At 45.3% G+C, this 21,991-nt stretch overlaps 1 protein-coding gene across 4 annotated transcripts; it reads right to left on the bottom strand.

Annotated features, from left to right (window-relative positions):
- Positions 1–782: 782 nt before the first annotated feature.
- LOC100383723 (uncharacterized) lies at positions 783–20,384 on the bottom strand. Of its 4 annotated transcripts, none has more exons than XR_002268640.3 (16): positions 19,592–20,384; positions 18,052–18,528; positions 17,396–17,606; positions 17,081–17,238; positions 16,934–17,004; positions 16,667–16,769; positions 16,506–16,592; positions 15,500–16,027; positions 15,363–15,426; positions 14,181–14,314; positions 14,046–14,099; positions 13,764–13,860; positions 7,510–7,657; positions 7,268–7,417; positions 2,103–2,176; positions 783–1,550 (listed from the first exon to the last, which is right to left on the bottom strand). XR_002268640.3 is itself a non-coding variant. In XM_020551689.2 (16 exons), exons 1-16 carry the CDS (start codon positions 19,868–19,870, stop codon positions 1,445–1,447), a joined length of 2,715 nt encoding a protein of 904 aa, XP_020407278.1. In that variant the 5' UTR covers positions 19,871–20,384; the 3' UTR covers positions 783–1,444. The 4 variants fall into 4 exon arrangements, 2 of the variants coding, with proteins under 2 accessions (XP_020407278.1, NP_001308561.1); XM_020551689.2 differs by having other exon boundaries at positions 7,268–7,333; positions 7,510–7,715; NM_001321632.1 differs by having other exon boundaries at positions 901–1,550; positions 7,510–7,715; positions 19,592–20,372.
- Positions 20,385–21,991: the final 1,607 nt, after the last annotated feature.

Raw genomic sequence — 21,991 nt, 5'->3', positions numbered from 1 at the left:
AGAATCAGATATGGGGAGAATCTGGCTGTGTAGAGAATCTGAGTATCATTAGAATTACGTGCGGAAGAAGATAAAGTTGTCCATGGGGCTCAGGATCTATAAAGTGACGGATTACTACTATTGCGACGACTCAACCGATTATATATTTATGTTGATTTTGAATGGTTTTTACCCAAACAAATTTTATAGAAGCTGGTTGAAAAGCTAAATGTTTGATAATCCGCAGCAGCTTTTGGTGGCCAGAAAACTGCGAAAAGCCGAAAGAATCAGGGACATAGCATAGGCCCAGCTCGATCGGGCCAGGACCGGCCTGGACCGTGCCAGGTCAGACAGCCCAAATAACCACGTAGGCATAGAAAGGTCGATACAATTGTTTTTGCACGAAATATATTGGACTGAAAAACAACCGCTTAGTTTGAGCCTACATGCTCGCTGGAAACTTGAGCTCTCCAATGTTAGTTGATGTAAGCACTCAATTCACTGATTAAGCTACATGTGACTAGTCGGTGCACAATGAGATTGAGGGGAAGAAAGAATTACGGATAATTTGGAAACCACAGGATTTTTATTTTTCGAAGAGAAATTACTTTATTTTTTTCTTAGAAAAATAGGAATCCTTTGGAAGAATAGAGTTTCCAAACTAGCCACAGTTTAGAAGTCCAAAAATCGGAGGAGATTGGAGAAGCTAATACCCTTGAATAAAAAAAGTGGGTTTTAACCCCTCCAGTTCCCTCCGGTTTTTGGACTCTTAAACTGGCCCTTAGAGAGGCAAATTTCCAGCCTTGCAAAGAAATGGGCCATATATTACAAGATGACTACAGCATACAAATGAATGATGTAAGCCACTGGATTCGTGTTGCTTGCCTAGAGTACAGCTACAAAGATGACTACATGTCTACATCAATGCAATGTTAATACTATCAAGTGATCGATTTTGTGCTACAACTTACAACTTGCCTAAAAACTTATCAGAAATAAAAACTGGCTACCTGCTAAGACTCCGAGCTACAGAGGTCCAACTTTCACCTAAACCAAAGGAAGGGTAAAAATGCCCAACCACGGCGCTGCTCTTTGATCCATGGACACACACCAAAAAAGAAATGGAGCTGCATGCCGGTCCCTGGTTCAACCGTTAAACTTCCAGGTCAACGATTATGCCAAGTTGACAACATGGGGTAACACTTGTGACTGGTAAGATCATGGCAATGAAATTCTGCATAAAGTTATGGCCACCATTAATCCTTCAATCTCTTGGCGCTTACTTAAATGAAGTACGTATTTTATATTCGTCGGTACTCTCAGCCAGTGGCAGCTTGTGAGAGCCTTGGAAGCCAACTATAAGCCAGGAATCTACGGCTTGCATTCAATGTGTGAAGACCTGACAGTTCAAAGCTTCATCCAGTTTTGAAGTTTAGCGCCCAGGCACATCATTTATGCAGACCTCTTAAGGAACATGACCTTCGATCCTAGAATATGTTCCGTAAGGAACTCTTTGTACGGTCCTTGGAAAATCTGGCTTGAACCGCTTGTTAAAATTTGGTGCCAATGACCTGGAGTAAACAAGAATTAGTCATTCAAATAATATGAAATATAAGCTATAAACATAAAATACTTTGATGGGAATCTAGTCCACACATGGATAGACATACCAAAAGCTGCAAAAAAATTCTGAATGGTGTCTGGAACATGAAATGTCTTGTTCGGTTACTCCAATTCTATGCGGAATGGATTGAAATGGATTTTGACTTACTATAGATTTAAACCGACTCCATACCACTCAATCCACATGTGTTAAGGGTGAAACGAACAAGCCCTAAGGCATATAACTTTTCCTTGGTCACCTCTTAAAGCGTAACCCACAATAGTACTGAGAAATAGTTTAGTCAAGAGTCAAAACCCTATCAAAAAGCACACGATTCATAGCAACATTATAAAAGTGGACCTACAACTCATACTTTGGGGTGGGGGGGGGGGGGGGGGGGGGGGGAGAAGAACCAGCTTGCGGTTTCATTTAATAGAATTGCTCTTCAGCACGTAAGGTGGTTTTTCATATATACAAAGAAGTTGCAGTAATGCAGCACCAAAGGACAACAAATAATCACCTTGGAGAGCCAGATCGTTTATGACCAAGTTGACCTAGCATGGATCTTAAAGTTCCAAGAGCCTCAGCAGCAGCCTACAAAATACAAAACCATGTGAAAATTGAAGTCGGGAAAATATCGACTAAAGCAAACCCCAATCAAGAAAAGCCCATTGCATTTTAAAAGTTCCATTTATGCACGCTTTGTTTATTAGTCACAGCTCAAAATCTTGAATTAAAATGATTATCTAGGCGAAAGGGCCTCTAGCGTAATGGTTAAGGCTTCCGAGTAGCACCTCTAGGTCCCGGATTCAATCCCCCTCGGGGGCAAATTTCGGGCTTGGTTAAAAAATCCCCTCGTTGTGCCCCACCCTCTCGGGGATCGATATCCTGTGTGCCACCCTCTGGCTAGGCCGTTGCTTGCAGAGTGGGCAGTTGATCGGCCCGTTAGTGATGGGGGGCAAGGGTTCGGGAGTTTTCTCGATCGGAACCATGTTTCGGTCTCTTCTTAATATAATACAGGGAGGGCGGTCTTTCCCTCCCCGACCGAGTTTTAAAATGATTATCTACCGCACTGCAACAAATGCAATGCTTTAGAGTTTAGACATCGGTTTTCTGAAAAATCAAGATGATTTGGTTCAAAAAAAAGGAAATGCATGTGAGGACACCTGGATTCTCCTAAGCCATTTAACTTGAGCACCTGCCACTGGCATCGTGTCATATGCCAACATGATTTCAGATTTGTCATATACTCTTACTGTCATCAGTTTAGCTTTCTCTCAACTACTCCCACGACCATCATCCTCAATCCTTGGTTGCCTCCCTCTACCACCCCCATGGCGCTACACTACCACGGCAGCTGCGGCTGTGTCATAAATCCATGTTAGAGAGTTATTTGTGTGTGCGTAATGGGCCTAGAGCCCAGTCCATGTATAGCCTATTAGGGTTAGGGGGAAAACCCTAGGTTGCATCCACCACCAACCCAGCCTCTCCGACACAGCCACCTACAACCGCGGTTGGTGGCTTCTGTTCAATCTACCCTGGCCTCTGCACTCGTTGCTTCTAAGGCTGCGGTGGCTGCGACGTGCGATCACAAGCGTGCGGTGGCCCTCATCTGGAAGCAGGAGTGAACCTCCACCAACGCTCTCGCTCATGAGTTTGCGGAAGCCGAACGCTACCTGGTTGGTCCTATACTCCTATTGTCCCTGACCCAACTCTAGAGTACCCGGTTGCTGAGCCGGTCGACCCCCACTTTGGCATACAAGGCCGTTGTCGTTGCCAACCTCCACGCCCAGGCGAACAGTGTCTAGAACATCAGGTCTCTGGTTCTCATCGTCCTCAACCCAAATTCCTCCTACGCACGTTGGCGCGACCTTGTCCTCACACTACAATGCTACCCCCTCGATGACCACATCCTCAACAACATGGCATCATCTACTATACCGGTATACCCTCCTGGCATCGGATGGATAACATCGTCCTCTTCTAGATCCTCGACACGGTGACCATTGAGCCCAAGATGTTGTCCGCGAACAGGGTGGTACGACTCACCAGGCCTAGATTGCCATCAAGGAGCGGTTCCCCAACAACCGAGAGGCTCATGCTCTTCACCACGACACTGCCTTCAGCACTTTCGCCCAAGGCGACATCTCTATCATCAAGTACTGCCACCAAATGAATGGCATGGCAGACTCACTTCATGATCTTGAAGAGCTTGTCTCCAATCGTACGCTCATCCTCAACCTCCTCTGAGGCCTCAATGAGAGTTACGGCCACCTTAGAACCTGGATCACTCAACCAGTCATGTTCCCCTCCTTCAATAAGGTCAGCAACGACCTTATCCTCGAGGAGGTCACTAAGGCGGGACACCTGCTACAACGCTCTACAGCTCTAGCTCCGATGGGTAGCCCTCTCGCATGGCTTCCTCCACACCTGCTTCGTGTGGCCCATCACATCCACCTGTCCCTCAAGCATTCGGCACTCTACGCCCTCCTACGTCTTCTTCGGGAGGGGGAGATGCCACCACTGGTGGTGATGGAGGTTCAAGCGATGGTGGGCGTCGCCGATGCAAGGGTGGCCATGGTAGTGGCAAGGGGGACACTCCCTGGCCATCTTCTACAACCCATGGACCAATCGCATCTCTCTGTGGCCAGAACCTTCTATGGGTGGCACACCTCCACTAGCGTCGTGGTCGCCCCAGCCCCTGTACACCATGTGGTTGTTTGTGTGCTCTACACCGCATCCTGCTTCCTCTACTTCACCCTCGTTTGATCTCTCGTCATGTCGCCTTTGACGAGACAGAATTCCCCTTCGGCCCCCTACAACTCCACCACCAGGTTGGACCTTCTCATTTATGGCCCCATGGCTCCCTCTGGTCTGCCACTTCTATCTTCCCCACCTGCAGAGGTTTCCACATGTTGCCTCCGGAGGCGACACCAGCGACGTCAAGGCCTCTTGTAGCCACTAGAACCTCTAGCCCTCCCCAGATTGTTGTGCCACTACCAGCCACAGCGGGTGTAGCCCAATCGTCCCCCGTCGGACCATCGACAGTCTCGGTGTCCCCGCCTACGGCCTTGTCGCTCCCCGCTGACCCGCCGGTGGGACCTGTGTTACCGCCCTCATCACCAACAACGCCTCCGACCATGTCATCGTCATTGGTGCCCTAGGACACACCGGCCCCTCCTCGCTATGCCGACCCTTTATAGGTCTACCAACGACGTGTGCGGGCAGGTGCATCGCCCACTCGCAGACTGAGCCGACGGTGTACCACCCCCTCTTCTTCACCGCGACCCCCGCCACGTCCACTTGATGGTAACATGATGGGTTGTTGGGGTTCTTGGCCACGTCGACCGCCTTGTCCTCTCCGCGATGACCTCTCTGTCGGTCACTCACGTATCATCTTTAGTTCGTAGTGCCCTTCGCCAATCCTCACTTGTGTCACTATGGATGAAGAGTATGAGGCCCTCCTTGCCAACCACACCTAGGACTTGGTGCCACATCCTTCGGGAGGGAACGTTGTGATTGGCAAGTGGATCTGAACACATAAGAGAAAAGAAGATGCTTCTCTAGATCGATACAAAGCTCGCTAGGTTCTCCAAGGCTACACTCAGCGCCCTAGGGTCGACTATGATGAGGCATTCAACCCAGTAGTGAAGCATGCTACCGACCATACTGTTCTCTCACTAGCCTCCTCTCATTCTTGGCCCATCCACCAGCTGGATGTCAAGAATGTGTTCCTCCATGGGACCTTACGGAGACAATCTACTGAGCCAAGCCGAGTTTGTTGACTCTGCTTTACCCTGACATTCTGCAAGCTCAACAAGTCCCTCTATGGTCTAAAGCAGACTCCTGAAGCTTGGTACAGCAAGTTCGCTAGAATTTGTTGAAGCCAAGTCGAACACCTCACTATTCATCTACCTGCGTGGCAATGACATTGTTTACCTCTTGTATGTTGATGACATTGTACTCAAAACCTCCTCTTTGAGCCTTCTGCACAAGACCATCGCAACCCTTCAACATGAGTCTGCAATGAAAGATTTGGGTCCTCTGCACCACTTTTTGGGGATTGATGATGAGCATTGTCCAGATGGCCTGGTCCTCCAACAGCGTTAGTACACCCTAGATATTTTGGAGTGGGCAAGCATGTTAGACTGCAAGCCCTCTGCGACCTCGAAGGACACGTAGGCCAAGGTCTCTGGTGATGGAGACCCGGTCAGTGACCCCACGTCCTACCAGAGTCTTGTGGGTGCTCTTTTGTACCTCACCTTCACCCAACCCGACATTGCCTATGTGGTTCAACAAGTCTACCTCTACATGCATGATCCCCGGGAGCCACACCTGACGTTGTCAAGCAAATCTTCTACTACCTCCAGGGTACTGTCGACTATGGGCTTCTTCGACGCTCCTCCATGCTCGAGCTGGTCGTCTACACCAACGTTGACTGGGTCGAGTGCCCGAACACCCACCGATCTACCCCCAGCTATGTGGTGTTCCATGGGGACAACCTCGTCTCTTGGTCCTCCAAGCGACAACCAGTGGTTTACCGCTCCAGTGCTGAGGCAGAGTATTGGGCTGTCGCTAATGGTGTGGCTAGGGCGAGCTGGTTGTGCCTACTTCTCTAGGAGCTCCACATCTTGCTCACTAGTACCACAGTCGTTTACTGTGACAACGTCAACGTTGTTTACCTCTCCATCAACCTCATCCAGCATCAGCGCACGAAGCATGTTGAGATCGATCTCCGCTTCGTCTGTGACACGTTGTTGTTGAAGACATTCATGTCCTACATGTCCCGACAACCTAGTAGTTCGCCGACATCTTCCCAAGGGCCTTTCATCTTCGGTGTTCTCGAAGTTTCAGTCCAGTCTCAACATCTGGCATGGCTGGAGTTTTGATTACAAGGGGGCAGTGTTAGATAGTTGTTTGTGTGTGCATAATGGGCCTAAAGCCCAACCCATGTATAGTCTAATATGCTATGGTCAGCAGATCGTGCATATGGTTGTGTAAAACACCGTTTTGTACTATGGATTGTACTATTTAGTATTTACAGAGTGAAGTTTGAAATAGGATATGGGGAATTGGGGATGAGTAAGTTGCTGAAGATAGGCTATCTCCATCACTCCAGAAGCTTACGCATTCATATCTCTCATTTCAAACTCTATTCTGTAAACAGAGTAGTCTACAGTGCAAAACAGTGTTTTGCACGGCCATATTCACGATATGTTGGCCATAGCCTTAGGTTAGGGGGAACCCTAGGCTGGGTATATATATGTACATTGTTGCCTCATCAATACTATTTGAGTTCATCTCCCAAACCTCCTCTTCCTGCAATCCAGTTTCTTGCTTCATTTCTAGGTGGAACAAAATTATTATCTACATGACAAATCATCGTGCAGTCAAAGAGACTAACATGAGGGGATAGAAGTTTTTAACAACAAAAAAGAAACAAGGGCTCATTGAGCAAAACATACTCGTTGAAGAAAACAGTACATAAGCCCAGTTTAATCATCAAAATTTAAACTCACACAAGAAAACAAAACAAAGCATGACCATCCTTGATGCTGATTTAAACGCAAACATAGCCACATAGGTATCCTCTGGGTTTACTAAATGAATCCAGATTTTCTTAAGGCAAGGAAACTAAAGTAACAATAGGAAAATAAATTGAGTTAGTATTAGACTGCTTATTACCTGGAGCTTGGCCTCTTCCCATGTTAACCCAACTCCTTTGCCTAGAATTTGTCCACCAACTTGTACCTGAGCATAAGATTCTTTCCCAACTAAACCATCTGCTGAAGATGGACAGGCTTGAAAAACTAAGTTATATCCCTCAACAGTGCACTGCGGTGTGTTTTTACATGTATCATAAGGTCTGTTTCATGAAAGAGTATGAAGTCAAACTACTAATGATCAACACAGCTAGTTAGACTTACAAGTTCTTTGAGAGCAGCAACAGAACTTCCTGTTTTCCGGGAATTATTGTTCTCCATTTTCATAAAGCGAGATTCCTCGGAAGTACTTGAAAGTGGCAACATATCATCCCTCGTATTTCCAGAGTAACCAAAGACATTTCTGTTGCTACTGAAATCATTTTCTTTCATATCAGACAACTTATTTGGATCAGATGACAAGTATTTATCTGCAAGTAAATCTACTATGTCAAAATCAATAAAACAGACTATTGCACGAAATGTTCCAACAATGCACAAATAAAACAAAGCTCTACACCTCAACCAAGAGGTTGTCATCAAAGAAATTAAAGCTCAAACAAATGGGCAAGCATGTTACTAGAACTATCAAGCAGCATGAGGTGACTATTGCTGAACATGCTCAGGATGAAATATTACAAGATGTTTCATGATGCTCTAGGACAAAATTCAATACCAAACATCAGGGCACCATAGTTTTTAAGATGGTAAGGCGAGGTAAGGTGACCGATCCCCTTTTTACTACCAAGTGGTAAAGCGTAAGGCGAGGTCACGCCTTAAATATATTTAAAAATAGAAAATATTGATATTTGAGAAAGTGTTTAGAGCAAAAGTATCAATAAAGAAGAGAAAAAAGACACAGAAAAGGAAAAAAAATGTTACCAGACCAACCAGCACAGCAAGCCCATCAAAATTAGGTTAACACTCCCCACTCCCCAGGTAACACCTTTCATCCGGTTATTCCCTCCCCTAGACGCCAGGCTCCCTTTGCGCCGTCGGCGGCCACCCTGCTTGCCGCTGGCAGCTCCCCTGCCATGGGTGGCGCCAATCCTCCCTCCCCTCTCCTCTTCCCTCCCCCTCTTTCTCATCGCCTGTGACGGTGGACTCTGCTCTAGGCTCACCTTCTAGGCCGTCGACTGCCAGCGCGGCCGCCTTCCCCTCCCTCGCGCGGGCGACACCTTACCCGACACGGCACGGTTTTCTTCCCCTCCCTGGCGCGGGCGGTGCGAGCCCTTTCTCCCACCCGCCTTAGGTGTCAGAGCAAGGCAAGGGCAACACCTTACCTCACTATACCACCTTACCGCCTAGGCGATGCCTTAAAAACTATGCAGGGCACTGCATGCTACCAAAAACAAAATTATGAGCAAAATTTTCTTGGTTGCCAGAACATCACCACCATGAAAACTGAAGTGTGTTAGTCCCACGCAAGTTTTCAAGCCTCATGGCCTCACCAAAAAGGGGAAGGATGTCATAGGTTTGGTTAGCTAACCTAAATAACACAGGCGCTCACATGGAGATAAAAAGAAAATTGGTTCACATGACACTAATGACATATATAGTGTTATACTATAAGGTGTGTTAGACGATGGTAGGAATAATTTATTAATTGATTGAGAGGGAATACATGTACATATATATAGGTGATGTCCGGCCGAGTGAACGTCAGGACCAGAAGAGCACCAGCTATGCTACAGAACTGGGAGGCGTCCTAGATCGGAGGCCCTGAATCGACGGCAAGCTTCACCTGAAGATCGACCGGAGTGGTACACGGCATGCAATCAGCCATGGCGGGCCGCTTGATGACGTCAAGCGTGTAGGTGCGCTGGTGAAGAAATAGGCCATCAAAACGTCGCTCAACAGCGATGCCAAGGAAATGGCGAAGCGGCCCAAGGTCCATTGCAAATTCGCACTGCAGTGGAGCTCGGCAGTAATAGTGCGGTGCCGGAGTTCGGCAGTAGAGGTGGTCAAAATGATGTCATCAACATAAAGCAACAGATATACCGTGTCTGAACTGCAACAGAAGATGAATAGCGAGGTGTCTGACTTGGCTTCAACAAATCATAATGATGTCAGATAGGTGGCGCACCAACTATACCAAGCCCGAGGCGCCTGATTGAGTCCGTACAAGGACTTGTGGAGGCGGCAAATCATGTTTGGATGGACAAGATCAGCGAACCTCGTAGGCCGACTATAGTAGACGGTCTCACTGAGCGTCCCGTGCAGAAAGGCATTCTTCACGTCAAGCCGTTGAATAGGCCAATCACGAGCTATAGCCAGGGCGAGCAATGTGTGTACGATGGCCGGTTTTACAACCGGCCTAAAAGTCTCGTCGTAGTCGACCAAGGGCGTTGGGTGAAGCCTCGGAGAACCCAACAAGCCTTGTAACGATCAAAGGTCACGTCAGAGAGAAACTTATGCGTGAAGATCTATTTGCTAGTGACGATGTTGGAGCCACGGAGCCAAGGAACGAGTTCCTAGGTACCGTTGCTCATCAGGGCTGGATATTCTTCCTCCATGATCACGCGCCAATGTGGATCATCAAGCGCGGACCGGACCGAGGATGGAATCGGAGATGGTGTCGTATGTGGAGCAGCAGTGGTCAAGACAAGGTCAGGAGGCAACCTAAACTCGGCCTTGCCAGGCGTGGCCATAAGATAATCGTTCACCGAGGGTGTCAAACGGATAGCCCCAGGGGGCTGGTGTACTGGTGCTGCAAGAGCAGGGTCCAGTGGTGATCCAATGGTGTTGGATCCATGGTTTTTAAAGCGGGCGGTCCAAGGCGTTGGAGCACCGCCTTGACGCCTAGGCGAGGTAGGCGAGCAAGGCACCTAGGCGTTAGACCACCGCCCGAGCGCCTAGGCGACGCCTTAAGAACAGAGGCTGGATCAGCTGGAGAACGTGGTCGGCACGTGTAGAAGATCGATGATGTTGGCCAGACGTGAGCCGACGGGGGCTATGCGTGCGCGGCAGCCAATGCAGGAGTCGTGCAGGCAGCAGCAGAGAGCGTCACGTTAGGCGCAGAAGATGGCGCACCCGTCATGGCGATCCCGGGAGTCTCATGTGACGCCAGAGATGCCGCGCGTGGCGCGGACAGGTGTGGTGGTGCTACCTGATGCAGAAATCCCGGAGGAATCACCGGCGCAGGCAACGCAACAGTGTGCTCAGACCTAGGGGTGTATCCCGAGCGCAGGCAAGAGAGCCGACATGGTGGTAGTTGTATCATAAAAAATCTAGGTTAGTTAGATTGGATGAGGCAGCAAACGGGAAGTTGTCCTCATCAAAGACCACATGACAGGAGATAATCATGCGGTTGGAAGAGAGATCAAGACACCGGTAGCCTTTGTGATCGGAGTAGCCAAGGAAGACACCTGATGGATTGAGGGGCAAGCTTATGCGGAGCAGTAGCAGCAGTGTTAGGATAACATGTGCAGCCGAAAACATTTAGGTGGTTGTACGAAGGTGTTGTATCATAAAAAATCTAGGTTAGTTAGATTGGATGAGGCAGCAAACGGGAAGTTGTCCTCATCAAAGACCACATGACAGGAGATAATCATGCGGTTGGAAGAGAGATCAAGACACCGGTAGCCTTTGTGGTCGGAGTAGCCAAGGAAGACACCTGATGGATTGAGGGGCAAGCTTATGCGGAGCAGTAGCAGCAGTGTTAGGATAACATGTGCAGCCGAAAACATTCAAATGGTTGTACGAAGGTGCTGAACCAAACAACGCGACATGAGGACAGGCAGTGTTGATCGTCTTTGTGGGAGGCGATTCAACACATAAGTGGCAGTGCGGAGTCCCTTAGCCCAATACTGTCGGGAAGAGATGTCTGGATAAGCAACAAGCGAATGACATTATTGATGGAAATAATAATACGCTCGGCTTTACCATTCTGAGAGGATGTGTAAGGACAGGACATCTACAGATGGGTGCCTTTGTAGAGCAAAAAGGTCCAGGTACATGAATTATCAAATTCACGGCCATTGTCGCATTGGATTGCTTTGACAGTGCAACTGAACTGAGTAGTAACATAAGAAAAGAAATTGGTCAAGGTAGTGAAAGTGTCAAATGTAAGCTTCAAAGGAAAATTCCAAAGATAATGAGTAAAATCATCTAGAAGGACAAGGTAGTACTCATAACTGACACACTCACAATCGGAGAGGTCCAAAGATCCAGATGCAAATAAGTCAAAGGCATGAACAGCACGATTTGACGAAGAATAAAATGGCAATCTGGTATGTTTGCCCAGCTGACAAGCATGACAAAACTCGTGTTTATTGCTAGTATAGGAAATAAAAGATGACCTAGACAAGCTAGATATTGCGTTAAGGCCAGGATGGCCAAGGCGATAATGCCAAGTAGACGAAGCGACAGCAGCCAAAACACGAAGAGCAGCAACAGCAGACATGGCGCAAGGCAGAGGACGACAGCGGGTGAGAGATCCAGGCAGCCGCAACGTGTACAGAGGACCGGTGCTATTCGACTTCGACCTGACGATCATGTTCCTGGTGGAAAGATCCTTTACAAATAAACCAAAAGAGTCAAACTCCATGAAACACAAATTATCAGTGGTAAATCGACGAACAAACAAAAGAGTTTGAACAATATTAGGAACCAACATGATGCTAAGATAAAATGGTCCAGGAATAACTGAGTCACCTACTGAGGTAACCTGGAGGGTGGAACCATTTCCAACAACGATCAAAGAATGATTAGCAGAGTTCAACGGACGGAAGGTGGAGATTTTACCAGCTAATGGAGTGGTGTGGTGTGAAGTACCAGAGTTGGCGACCCAATCATCCACTACGGTATTGGGCGGTTGAAGCGACACGGTGCTGAACAAGTTGGCGAGGGACTGCTAATCCCAGCTAGAGTCGTTTCAGGGCCCCCAGTTTGAGGCAGGCACAGGAGCCGACAGAGGGGCAGCCTGCTGGTACAGGGGCTGTTGTCCAGGAGCAAGCCCGGGAGGGCCGTACGTAGAAGCTGGGCACGGCCATGAAGGCCTGCGGACACTGCTGACCGGGTGGTACCGAGCCAGAGTACATGGCGATGTGCCTCTGGCAGGGGTGGAAGTACGTCGGCCATAGGGTCGATCCCTTGTCGTCGGTGCCTCTGGCACCTGGAAGAGGCATGGCAGGGGTGTTGGTGGAGCCGCCACGATCGCCATAATGGTTGTTCCATCCGTCGTTGTCACAGTTGCGGTGATTATTCCGCTTACTGCGGCCGTTGCCGAAATTGGTGCTACCAGCATTGTTGCTGATGCCAGAAAGTGACGGCATAGAGGATGGTGGCTTCAGGCCCGACGGCGTACTGTTGGAGTAGAGCGTCGCCGGAGGCGTCACTGCACCGAGAGTAACTAGTTGGATTTCCTCCAGCAGAAGGTTGGGAATGGCAAGTAGCAGCGGATGATGGCACAGAGATGCTCAAAGCGTTGATTAAGTCCTCGCAGTATGTTGAAGACGAGAATTCGGTCATCGATGGGGTTCCCAAATCAGCTAGGGTGTCATCCATGTCATTAAACTTGCGACAATACTCGCTCACGGAGAGGTCGCCCTAAACAAAGTTGTGGAAGGCAGCATCCATGTGAAGAGTACGGGTCTCACAATTACCTATAATTTGGTTCTCAAGACCGAGCCATAGGTGTCGTGCGGTGCGGCCACGTTCCCGAACGACCACCTGGAGATCAGGAGAGATCGTGTTGGTGAGCCAGCAGAGGACGATGGCGTCCAACCGAGTCTAGGCTGGGTCGTCGGGGAAGGCGTCATCAGACTCGACGTGGTCGGCGAGGGTGTAAGGACCAGCATCATGAGATCGCACCAGCGAGCGTAGTTGGACGACGAAGCTTCCAGAACGATATTCATCAATTGGCAAAAGTTCGGTATTGTTGCAGCCTGGACGTGGAGACTGGTGATGACAGTCGCCTTGTAGGAGGCGTCTGAGGTCGAGGAAGACGGTAGCAGGCGTTTGGCGATGACGGTCTTCCGTTCTAGGTCGGCGACAGCGGCCTACCCCTCCTCAAGGAGCTAGCAGGCGGAGGTGGCGGCGGCGGCCCGAGGGGCGGGCGGCCCTAGGTGACAGCGGCAGCGACCTAGAGAGGCGGAGGTGACAGCGGCGACCCTAGGGAGGCAGCGGCCAAGGGTGGCGACGGCTGCATAGAGGGCAGACAAGAAGCGAAAGCGAAAAAAGGGATCTAGGCTCTGATTACCATGTTAGATGATGGTAGGAATAATGGATTGATTGATTGAGAGAAAATACATGTACATACAAATAGCCATATAGGGGAGGAGAAGGTGAGACAACAGGAAATTTCCTAAGTGGTAAGGATCATGATTGATCATGACCAGTAATCCTCTCCCCAAATCTTTCTCCATCAATCTATATCTTATCCTGCTATATTGAGACAACTCTATACATGGCAGTGGCCTGGGCGCATGTGCCATGTATAGTAGGTTGTCTAACAAGGTGAAGTAGCACAAACTTACTGGCCAAGTTTCTTAAAGACATTTCTGCAGCTTGGCGTTGTGCTTCTCTCCTTGTCCTACCAATTCCTTCACCGACCTTTTCCCCAACAATCCAAACCTGAAAGAGATGCAATTCAGCAGAAGTTTTCCATCAAATAGTCAACTGAAAATCAGATACTAAAGTAGATTTTTCAGTTCTTGATCAGATTCATTAATCTCCTCTGAAATTCATATGTTTCCACAACTTCCTTATTCTGGACTTCCATGTTTGATGAAATTGCTAATCTGAAGAAATTAGTCTACCTCAATAGAGAATTGTAGTTCTGCAGTATCACATAATGCTGACTTGTACTCCACCTAAACATAAAAGGAAACGTCAACCAAGATTGACTAGAAAAACAAGTCTTCTGGTCCACTAGCATTGAACGTACACAGTACCTTAGAACCACATTTCAGAGCAATCCCCTCTAATATGCCAGCAGAGGTCCCAGCATATTGTGCAAAGTGTCTTCCTGATTCTATCTGGTTGTTTCTCTGGCTTGAGGGAACATGCCAAGATGCTAGTTCCTCACCTTTATGACATAAACAAAGTTAAGCATAACCGTCCTATAAAACACCATATGTACACCAAGCTGCACTTCACAAAAGCAAAATCTTGACTATCAAATTGCACGATTTCATAATTGTGCCACCATTTGTAAAAGCACATGTGAAATAATTATTTATTCACCAGCAACACATTATCTCATCACAAACTCATGTGGATATGTCTGGTCACATACAGCTGCAAGATCATTAAAACAATTAAAGGGCGTACCCAGTGCCGTAGGCTTCCCGCACTGTGCGGGGTCTGGGGAAGGGTATCTTTAAGCGCCAAGCCTTACCCGCATAATATGCAGAGGCTGGGGCTCGAACCCGGGACCTTCCGGTTACAGACAGTAGGCTCTACCGCTGCACCAGGCCCGCCCTTCAAGATCATTAAAACAATTGATAGAAAGAAATTCCTTAAACTATGAATAACAGAACGAGGACCTTATTCACCAATAACGCACAGGTTTGTGCAAAAATATTCTACGAAGCCAGAAGGACCAGTAAGCTGAATCGTGTGTTGCAAAAACATCAGTATGTAGGAGAATTAAAGAAAAAGAGAGCCCCACAATATGAACAGGAGTGAGGAGTGAGGAGTGAGCAAGGGGACCAGAGGAGGGGAAGGGACCTTTATAGTTTTCATAACATATGAAAAGCATGTTGCATTATCACAATTACTAGTTGATGGATAGGCCCAAAACATTCATCTAATGGAACAAACCAAACAACTACTGACCAACTTATACCTAACTTCTCTCTATCTAATTTGGAATAAATTAAATCTTATTTAGCTTGTCTCTAATCATAACCAAAGCATTTGTAATGGGGTTGTGACTGCACCTAGAATATGAGTGGCAACACATGGCAAGGGAACGCATGGAAAGTGGCCCCAAGGTGAACAATAAAACTATAAGTGCTGTGCTGGTTTGGTGACCAGAGAAATGGAGAGGATCCATGGGGGAGGCATGGATCCCCTCCATTTCCTTAGTCACCAAATCAGCCCTAAGGCAGAAATAAAAATGATAAACATACCAGAAAAGGATCTGTATTTTGGAGGTGCATGGTTCTGCATCATGGGGTGATCCTCGTGTGGTAGCTGCACCAAGCATATGCTTGTCAGTTGTCACCTAGTGTCTACATGGCTCTACTTAGCTAATGAAGTCATGTACCTGAGAGGGAAACCTCTGGTTCTGATAGCCAAATCTATCAGACGGCATAGGACTATCCCCACCATGAAAGAATGAAGGATGAGGTGGTTGCTTTTTCTCATAGACAATAGAATCAGATTCTACAGTGAATCCTGCTGAGCCTCTATTCAGGTTACTTTGGTTTATCCCATCCTCTGTGGGAAACCAATTCCCATGGGGTTGCACTGGAGGAACTGGAACTTGGACGGGTGGTATTGCTGGTAGTGGAGATGTAGGATCTCTTGTGTCTTGGCCATGCTGTAATATAAGAAGCCTTCTCCTTGTGTCCGGATCCAACTCAGACTCTGGAACTTCACCCTCTTCTCTAGCTGGAGAACCTTGCAGTGAATCTGAAAAACCTGGTGGAGCAACTGGCTGGCTAAATGGAGATGGCATCATGCCAAGAGGTGGGGCTAATGATGCAACTGAAGTCGAAACGAAATTCTGGGCAGGGGCTACTGGCATGACAAAGTCTCCCGCTGTTTGATGGAATGATTGAGCATTGGCTTCCTGAAAGTAGTTACAACGAATATGAACAACTGGTGCACAAGTCCGAAAAAGTGGGGGCATAAAATGCTTACCAAAATGACAGCCGCTCACACAGAAAAACTAACATACTGTCATAAACTTCAAATAAACAAAATTGTTCATGACAGACATCAAACTCATCAATTCATAGATATTTACACTGTTTAGTTATAGAATAAATACACCGTAATGAAGTTTGTTCGAGTTTTCATGCACTGCAAGAATTCTAGGTCTAACTGAATGTGGAAATTTTCTATAACACGATTTGCTATGGACGTGTGATTTGTGCTGCAACAATATAAGGTGCTGATAAAACTAAAATTTCTGAAACTTTAGTCTCAGTTACCTTAACTGTAGTTTATAACCTCGTTGTTCTTACTAGTATAGTGAAACCTTTTTTCAAGAAACTGTGCTAATAGGACCCATGGAGTGTTACTAGAAGTCATCAAAAAGCACAAACCTTCATTCTCCGCTCAACCTCTGCATCTGCCATACCATCAAAAGGCAATGAATCTCTATTCCCATTCACTAATGCGACATTTTCATCCTGTAAAAATGAAAAGAACTGTTATTACTTAGTGAAAAGTGAGCACAGAAAGCACCAAGTTCTCCAAAATTTACATCTGTTATCAAATAATTGCCAACATCTGGCGCAGATATCTCATTTACTTCATCCTCATAGTGAACATTGCTAATCCTTGGTAAGAGGCCTTCATCAAAGTCTCTGTCAATTGAGCCATGAAATTCTATGTCAACATGTGGGCTAGACTTTACTGAGGTATAAGTTACAGAGAGCAGAGCAGTCTAGACTCTAGAGAAATATGAAGTAGACAGAAAAAATGCAAACAAATGGACACTACAATCAGATTAAAAATAAGATAATCTTACTTGAAGAAACCACCCCTAACATTGCATGCAACGTTTCTGGCTACACACAGAACTGGGATAGAACAATTTGCCTAGGTGGTGGAAAGGAGAAATCCTGTTAGTGACAATATGATATATTTGTATTGGTATACGGGCCATGAACATCACCTCCGCCTGAGGAGCATAATATGGAGTAAATGCAGGAACCACATGAACTCGTAATTGATCCTTCTCATCCCAAACTTTCAGGCGATCATCAATTACTAATGCCATACCAGGATGGCAAGAACCATCATGGAAGACATTTAGCAAGGACTTTTTTAAACCTATAAATAGGAAATTTGGCATTAATTTCAGTAGAATGAAACTAAAAATTTGAATTGTATTTTTCACAGTTTGTCAACTTTTGAGTATGACAACATTTAGGCCACATTAGGCTAATGCTCTTTTTGTACTTGTTCAAAAACAAGATGAATTACATACCAGATTTTACACACACCATCCGATCATGGAGTTGAACAGAATTAATCAATCTTGAATCTGGATCAAGCAATCTCCACATTTCTAAAGCATAGTCTCTTTCAGCCATCGTACACACATAGACCTCAAAACGCTTGCGACCTCTGGCAATTAAGTAGCTGCGAAGATCCTCCCAGGCTGGCCTTAAACATACAAGCACACTGGTATCCCTAATCTGCAGAAAGCAGAACAAAATCAGATAGCTGATTGACAATTTTTGTGCAACAAAATCAGATCCAAACAAGGTTGAAAACTACATGCAACAACAAAGAATCAAAATTCCTGAACCATCATTGCTATTACTAAACAAGGATGGAATATTTGCTCATACATTCATCCATTGGTCTAACAGAAAAAATAATAATTCGAATAATTGCTGTTGGGCATCCTTGAATCTAAGAGTTTTTGCTTTGCTCCAGGACTTCAGGAACTTCTACTTAATGACATTCCCTTAGGATAATGTTTTGAATATAAGAGCTTTTGCTTTGCTTTACCTTATGAAAATCCAAATATAAAGCAACAGCGTACTGTGTAGTTATAACATATAACAAATATGTGTGCCAGTAAAGAAATGCTAACACGGACAGGCCCAAACCAAGTTCAAGCAATTTAGTACATACCAGAGGATTTATTCTTGTCAGGATAATGTTTTTATCTTGTAATCTTATAACTGGACGTGTCATTGGTTGCTGGTTATCAGACAATGGTGGAACAATCTCAGGTTGTGCTTTATACACTTTTCCATCATCATAGACCTGATCACCTTCTATATATTGCTTTAGGATGGACTTATCATCCTGGTACCTCTTGATCTCTGATAGCATACCATTCCTACGTTGTGGATCAGTCTCATTACTCAGCTTTCTTTGAAGTGCGTCAATTCTGTCCTCAAAAGACCGTGATGTATTGGCGACAATCAATGTCTCATCAAGGTCAAATACAATACCCAGGCACCGAAGATTTAACATGGTCAAGCAAGAATTATACAAACCAAATGGCAATTTATAGCCCCAGAAACATGCATGATTTGTCAAGTTTCTTCTGGATGTCATCGCAACTAAATGCAACTCTTCATCTCCAAGTGGAACAACCGCAGTCTGAAAGCACAAGGAATTAAAGCATTCAATGTGATATATACAGTGTAGAACCATAAATGTAGTTTCCAAATAGAATATGAGGGAAATGAAAGAGTAAGTGGAAGGTGAAGATGGATGTTGAAATCTCTAGCTCTAACACTTGATGCCAGAGCTACAGATCTTAAATTCTCGGTGATATTTAAGAAGATATGGGACATCAAGGCATGGAGAACCAGTTGAAGGAAAAAACTTTGGTCAAAAAAATGCAAAATCTGAATTGGCTATCACTTCATCATATCCTGAATTCTAAAATCAGATAAAGTTTAATATTGAATATGGAAATGTCGATACCAAAGCAAAGGGACTTTGACTTACAGGATTGCCATGAAAAAAAACATTTGCACATGTTTGTATATTTAGTCAAACCTAATAGAGAAGCACTTGAGTGGTAGCAACTTCATGTGACAGACCTAGGCATTCCATATTATACGTTTTAATGTTCAGCTCATTATCAGAAATTAGGAATCAAAATTCAAATCATATTAGTGTGATGTACAACGTTATCTCAACTAACACTACATCCAGTGATTCAAAGTCCACAAGTACCACATAAATGTCATATTTTCACAAGCTATTAGATGTGTGTCCCAGTTCCAAAGCACCAATACATGTCATTCAGACATCCAAATTGTGAAACTTAAATCTCTGTTTCTGAAGCCCTTCAAACTAGCCTCAGTGAAGTTAAAAATTCTGTAGTTTGGTTGATTGTGGAGTTAGGAATGAGTTCAAAGATATCAGTGCATTCTTAGCCACCGTTGACATCCTGCCAAAAATCCTTGTCCAGTGACCGTTCAAGCAAGATTAACAGAATTACAGAATTATTCAAATCCTATGTAAGAACTAATTATGTCCTGGTAAGCTTGTCCATGTAATAAGAATTAAAAAATTCCTTCCATCAAAGCGTCCATCATGTAAAATTTCTGACATGTAAAATCTCGTATGTCCTTTCATGTGTTTTGATTATTCTCTCTTTTTTTACGATGGATGTGAACCTCTTTTTATGTCAGGAATAATCTGTATATACCTTGTTCTCCCTGAGGCAAGCGGTGTGCATGACGACGAGAGGCGGCACAACGTCGGCGACAACGGGCGGCCTGGACTCCATGACGAGGCATCGGGCGCCGACGGCCACGGTGTGCATGACGGCCAGCGGAGGGCACCGCTCGCTGGGCGGGGAAATGCGTTCAACGCGGATTTCTCGCGCCCACGCCGCCATGGTCAGGCCCGCGCTCGCCTCGCCCTTGGGCCACACCTCCACCTCTCCGATTGAGGTGTTCACGTAATAAACCATCGACTTGAACATTCTCTCCAGATCCAGCAAAAAAACAAGCAGATCCAAAACGGATCAAGCAGATCCGCAGGGTCAAGGGTTCGTTCTGGACGTCCAAAACAAGGGCCCTGGTTCTCAAGGTAGATCTGCAAGCCTTGCAGGTCGGTTCTTATGAATCGTCCGAAACAGCAAAAAAAAACACACAAAAACAACTGATAGGGGGGAAGCCAGGTAGATGTGTTTGTGTGTGGTCTTAATCAACGATGTTTAAGATCGTGTTCGAATTCTTCACTGTCTCTGACAGACTTTGTGCGTCAGGTGAAGATTCGCAGGGTGGCTCGCTCAAATCTAGGGCAGTTCGTGCGCCACCGCGTCTACGGCGGCCGAGTTGGGGAGGTGGGAAGGGGAGGAGAGGAATGTGAACTGTGAAGTCGGGAGAGGCGTGAAACCCTAGCTTTTGATGGGATTGCAGCACCGAGCTGGAGAGCGCATGGATTTATTTTGGCAGGTGGAGGGGGATGGGGCATGGGGGTTGCGGCAGGCACGGGAGAGGGCGTGGGCGGATAGGGATAGCCGGATATAGGCATGGGCAAAAAGAACCGGAACTGAGGAACCGAACCGAAATAACCGAGAACCGAAACTGAACTAATCGAACCGAAGGAACTGTTATGAAATTCGGTTCTGGTCTTTTGAGAACCAAAATAAATGAGATATTTTCGGTTCTGCACTCCAAAGAACCGAAAAACCAAAAGTATTAGATTCAATTTGTTACATGTGTTTGTAACTTCGGATGTTGTTTTATCGACTTATGTTGAACCTCTAATCATCCATGTATTATCTATGAAATTATGGTCATTGTGCACTTGTGGTTGTTTGTGGGAAGATGTTGCTGAAATTTCTCATAAAAGTTGTCGTTATTCAGAATTTTAGAGTGATTGTACAGTTCGGTTAGAACCGAGGAACCAAACCGAAGAACCGAGAATCGAACTAGTCGGTTCTGGTTTCTTTATCTTTTTATTTCGGTTCTAGTTTTTGAAGAACCGAGAAACCGAACCGAAGTACCAAACGCCTAGTCCTAGCCGGATAGCTTGCTCCGTTTGTATTATCGCCTGGCAACTGCTGTCGCCGTGCTTTTTTTATTTATCGCATTTTAAAATAAATTAACTGAGTGACAAATATTTTAGGACATAGTTAGTATTATAAATTTATGTGTGTTTTTACATTTTTTATTTTGTATTAATAAAAATTGTACTATAATCACTTTTATAATAATCATGTAATTAAATTATTGAAGTTGTAAAAATAATATTTTATAAATTTATTATTTACTCCATTAATATATTAAATTTAAATTTTAATTCGTTTTGTGTTAAAAGGTACAAACAGTCTAATTTTTTATATCTTAGTAAATAAGATAAATTAGAACCTAAATTTTATATATCAGTAAAATAAATAATTAAGTATATCTGAAATACTCTTTGAAATTCGAAATAGTTTAATTATACAATGGCGGTATGAAAAACTTGACAGTTGTAGATTTTTTCTTCTAATTTTTCATTTACGCCTCCTCCATGGCAAAATAGTTTAGTTCTAGGAACGTGTGGTGGGCGGGAGGGTGTTTGACCGCTTTTTTACAAAGCAATGTTACTAGAGAATGAGAGAGATCGATCGTTTTTTCTCCATAATTCTTGCTAAGTGGTTATCCAAAAAATAGATGTTTTAATCACATAATAAAAGATTTTCTAAGACCATTTGCATTAACAGGGTCGTACCTGAGGGGTACAGAGGGTGTGGCCGCACCGGCCCCCAAAAACAGAGGCCTCCTCCCTAGCCACGGGATGCTAGCACTTTTTTTTGTTAAATCTATCTATCCTAGACACATACGTAAAGAGCGATGTGCTATCGACCAGTCTCGTTTAGATTGTTAAACTAATGTCTCAATTACTTATCGAATACTCCATCCGTTCTAAAATAGTATTTGTTTTATCTCTTGATTTTTATGTTTATATTCAACTAGATGATGATGAATCCACTGAAGAAGCAAAACGAATTCTATTTTGATATAGAGAGAGTATTATTTACTATACACATGATGGTTGCATCGGTGGATGGAAGCTTTTTAAAATTAAAATATTTTTGTGAACTATTTAAGGT

The sequence above is a fragment of the Zea mays genome, chromosome 4, assembly GCF_902167145.1.
Source record: "Zea mays cultivar B73 chromosome 4, Zm-B73-REFERENCE-NAM-5.0, whole genome shotgun sequence".
NCBI lineage: Eukaryota > Viridiplantae > Streptophyta > Magnoliopsida > Poales > Poaceae > Zea > Zea mays.
The sequence above is the reverse complement of the archived record's forward strand: the minus strand, read 5'-3'. Positions and strand labels throughout refer to the sequence as shown.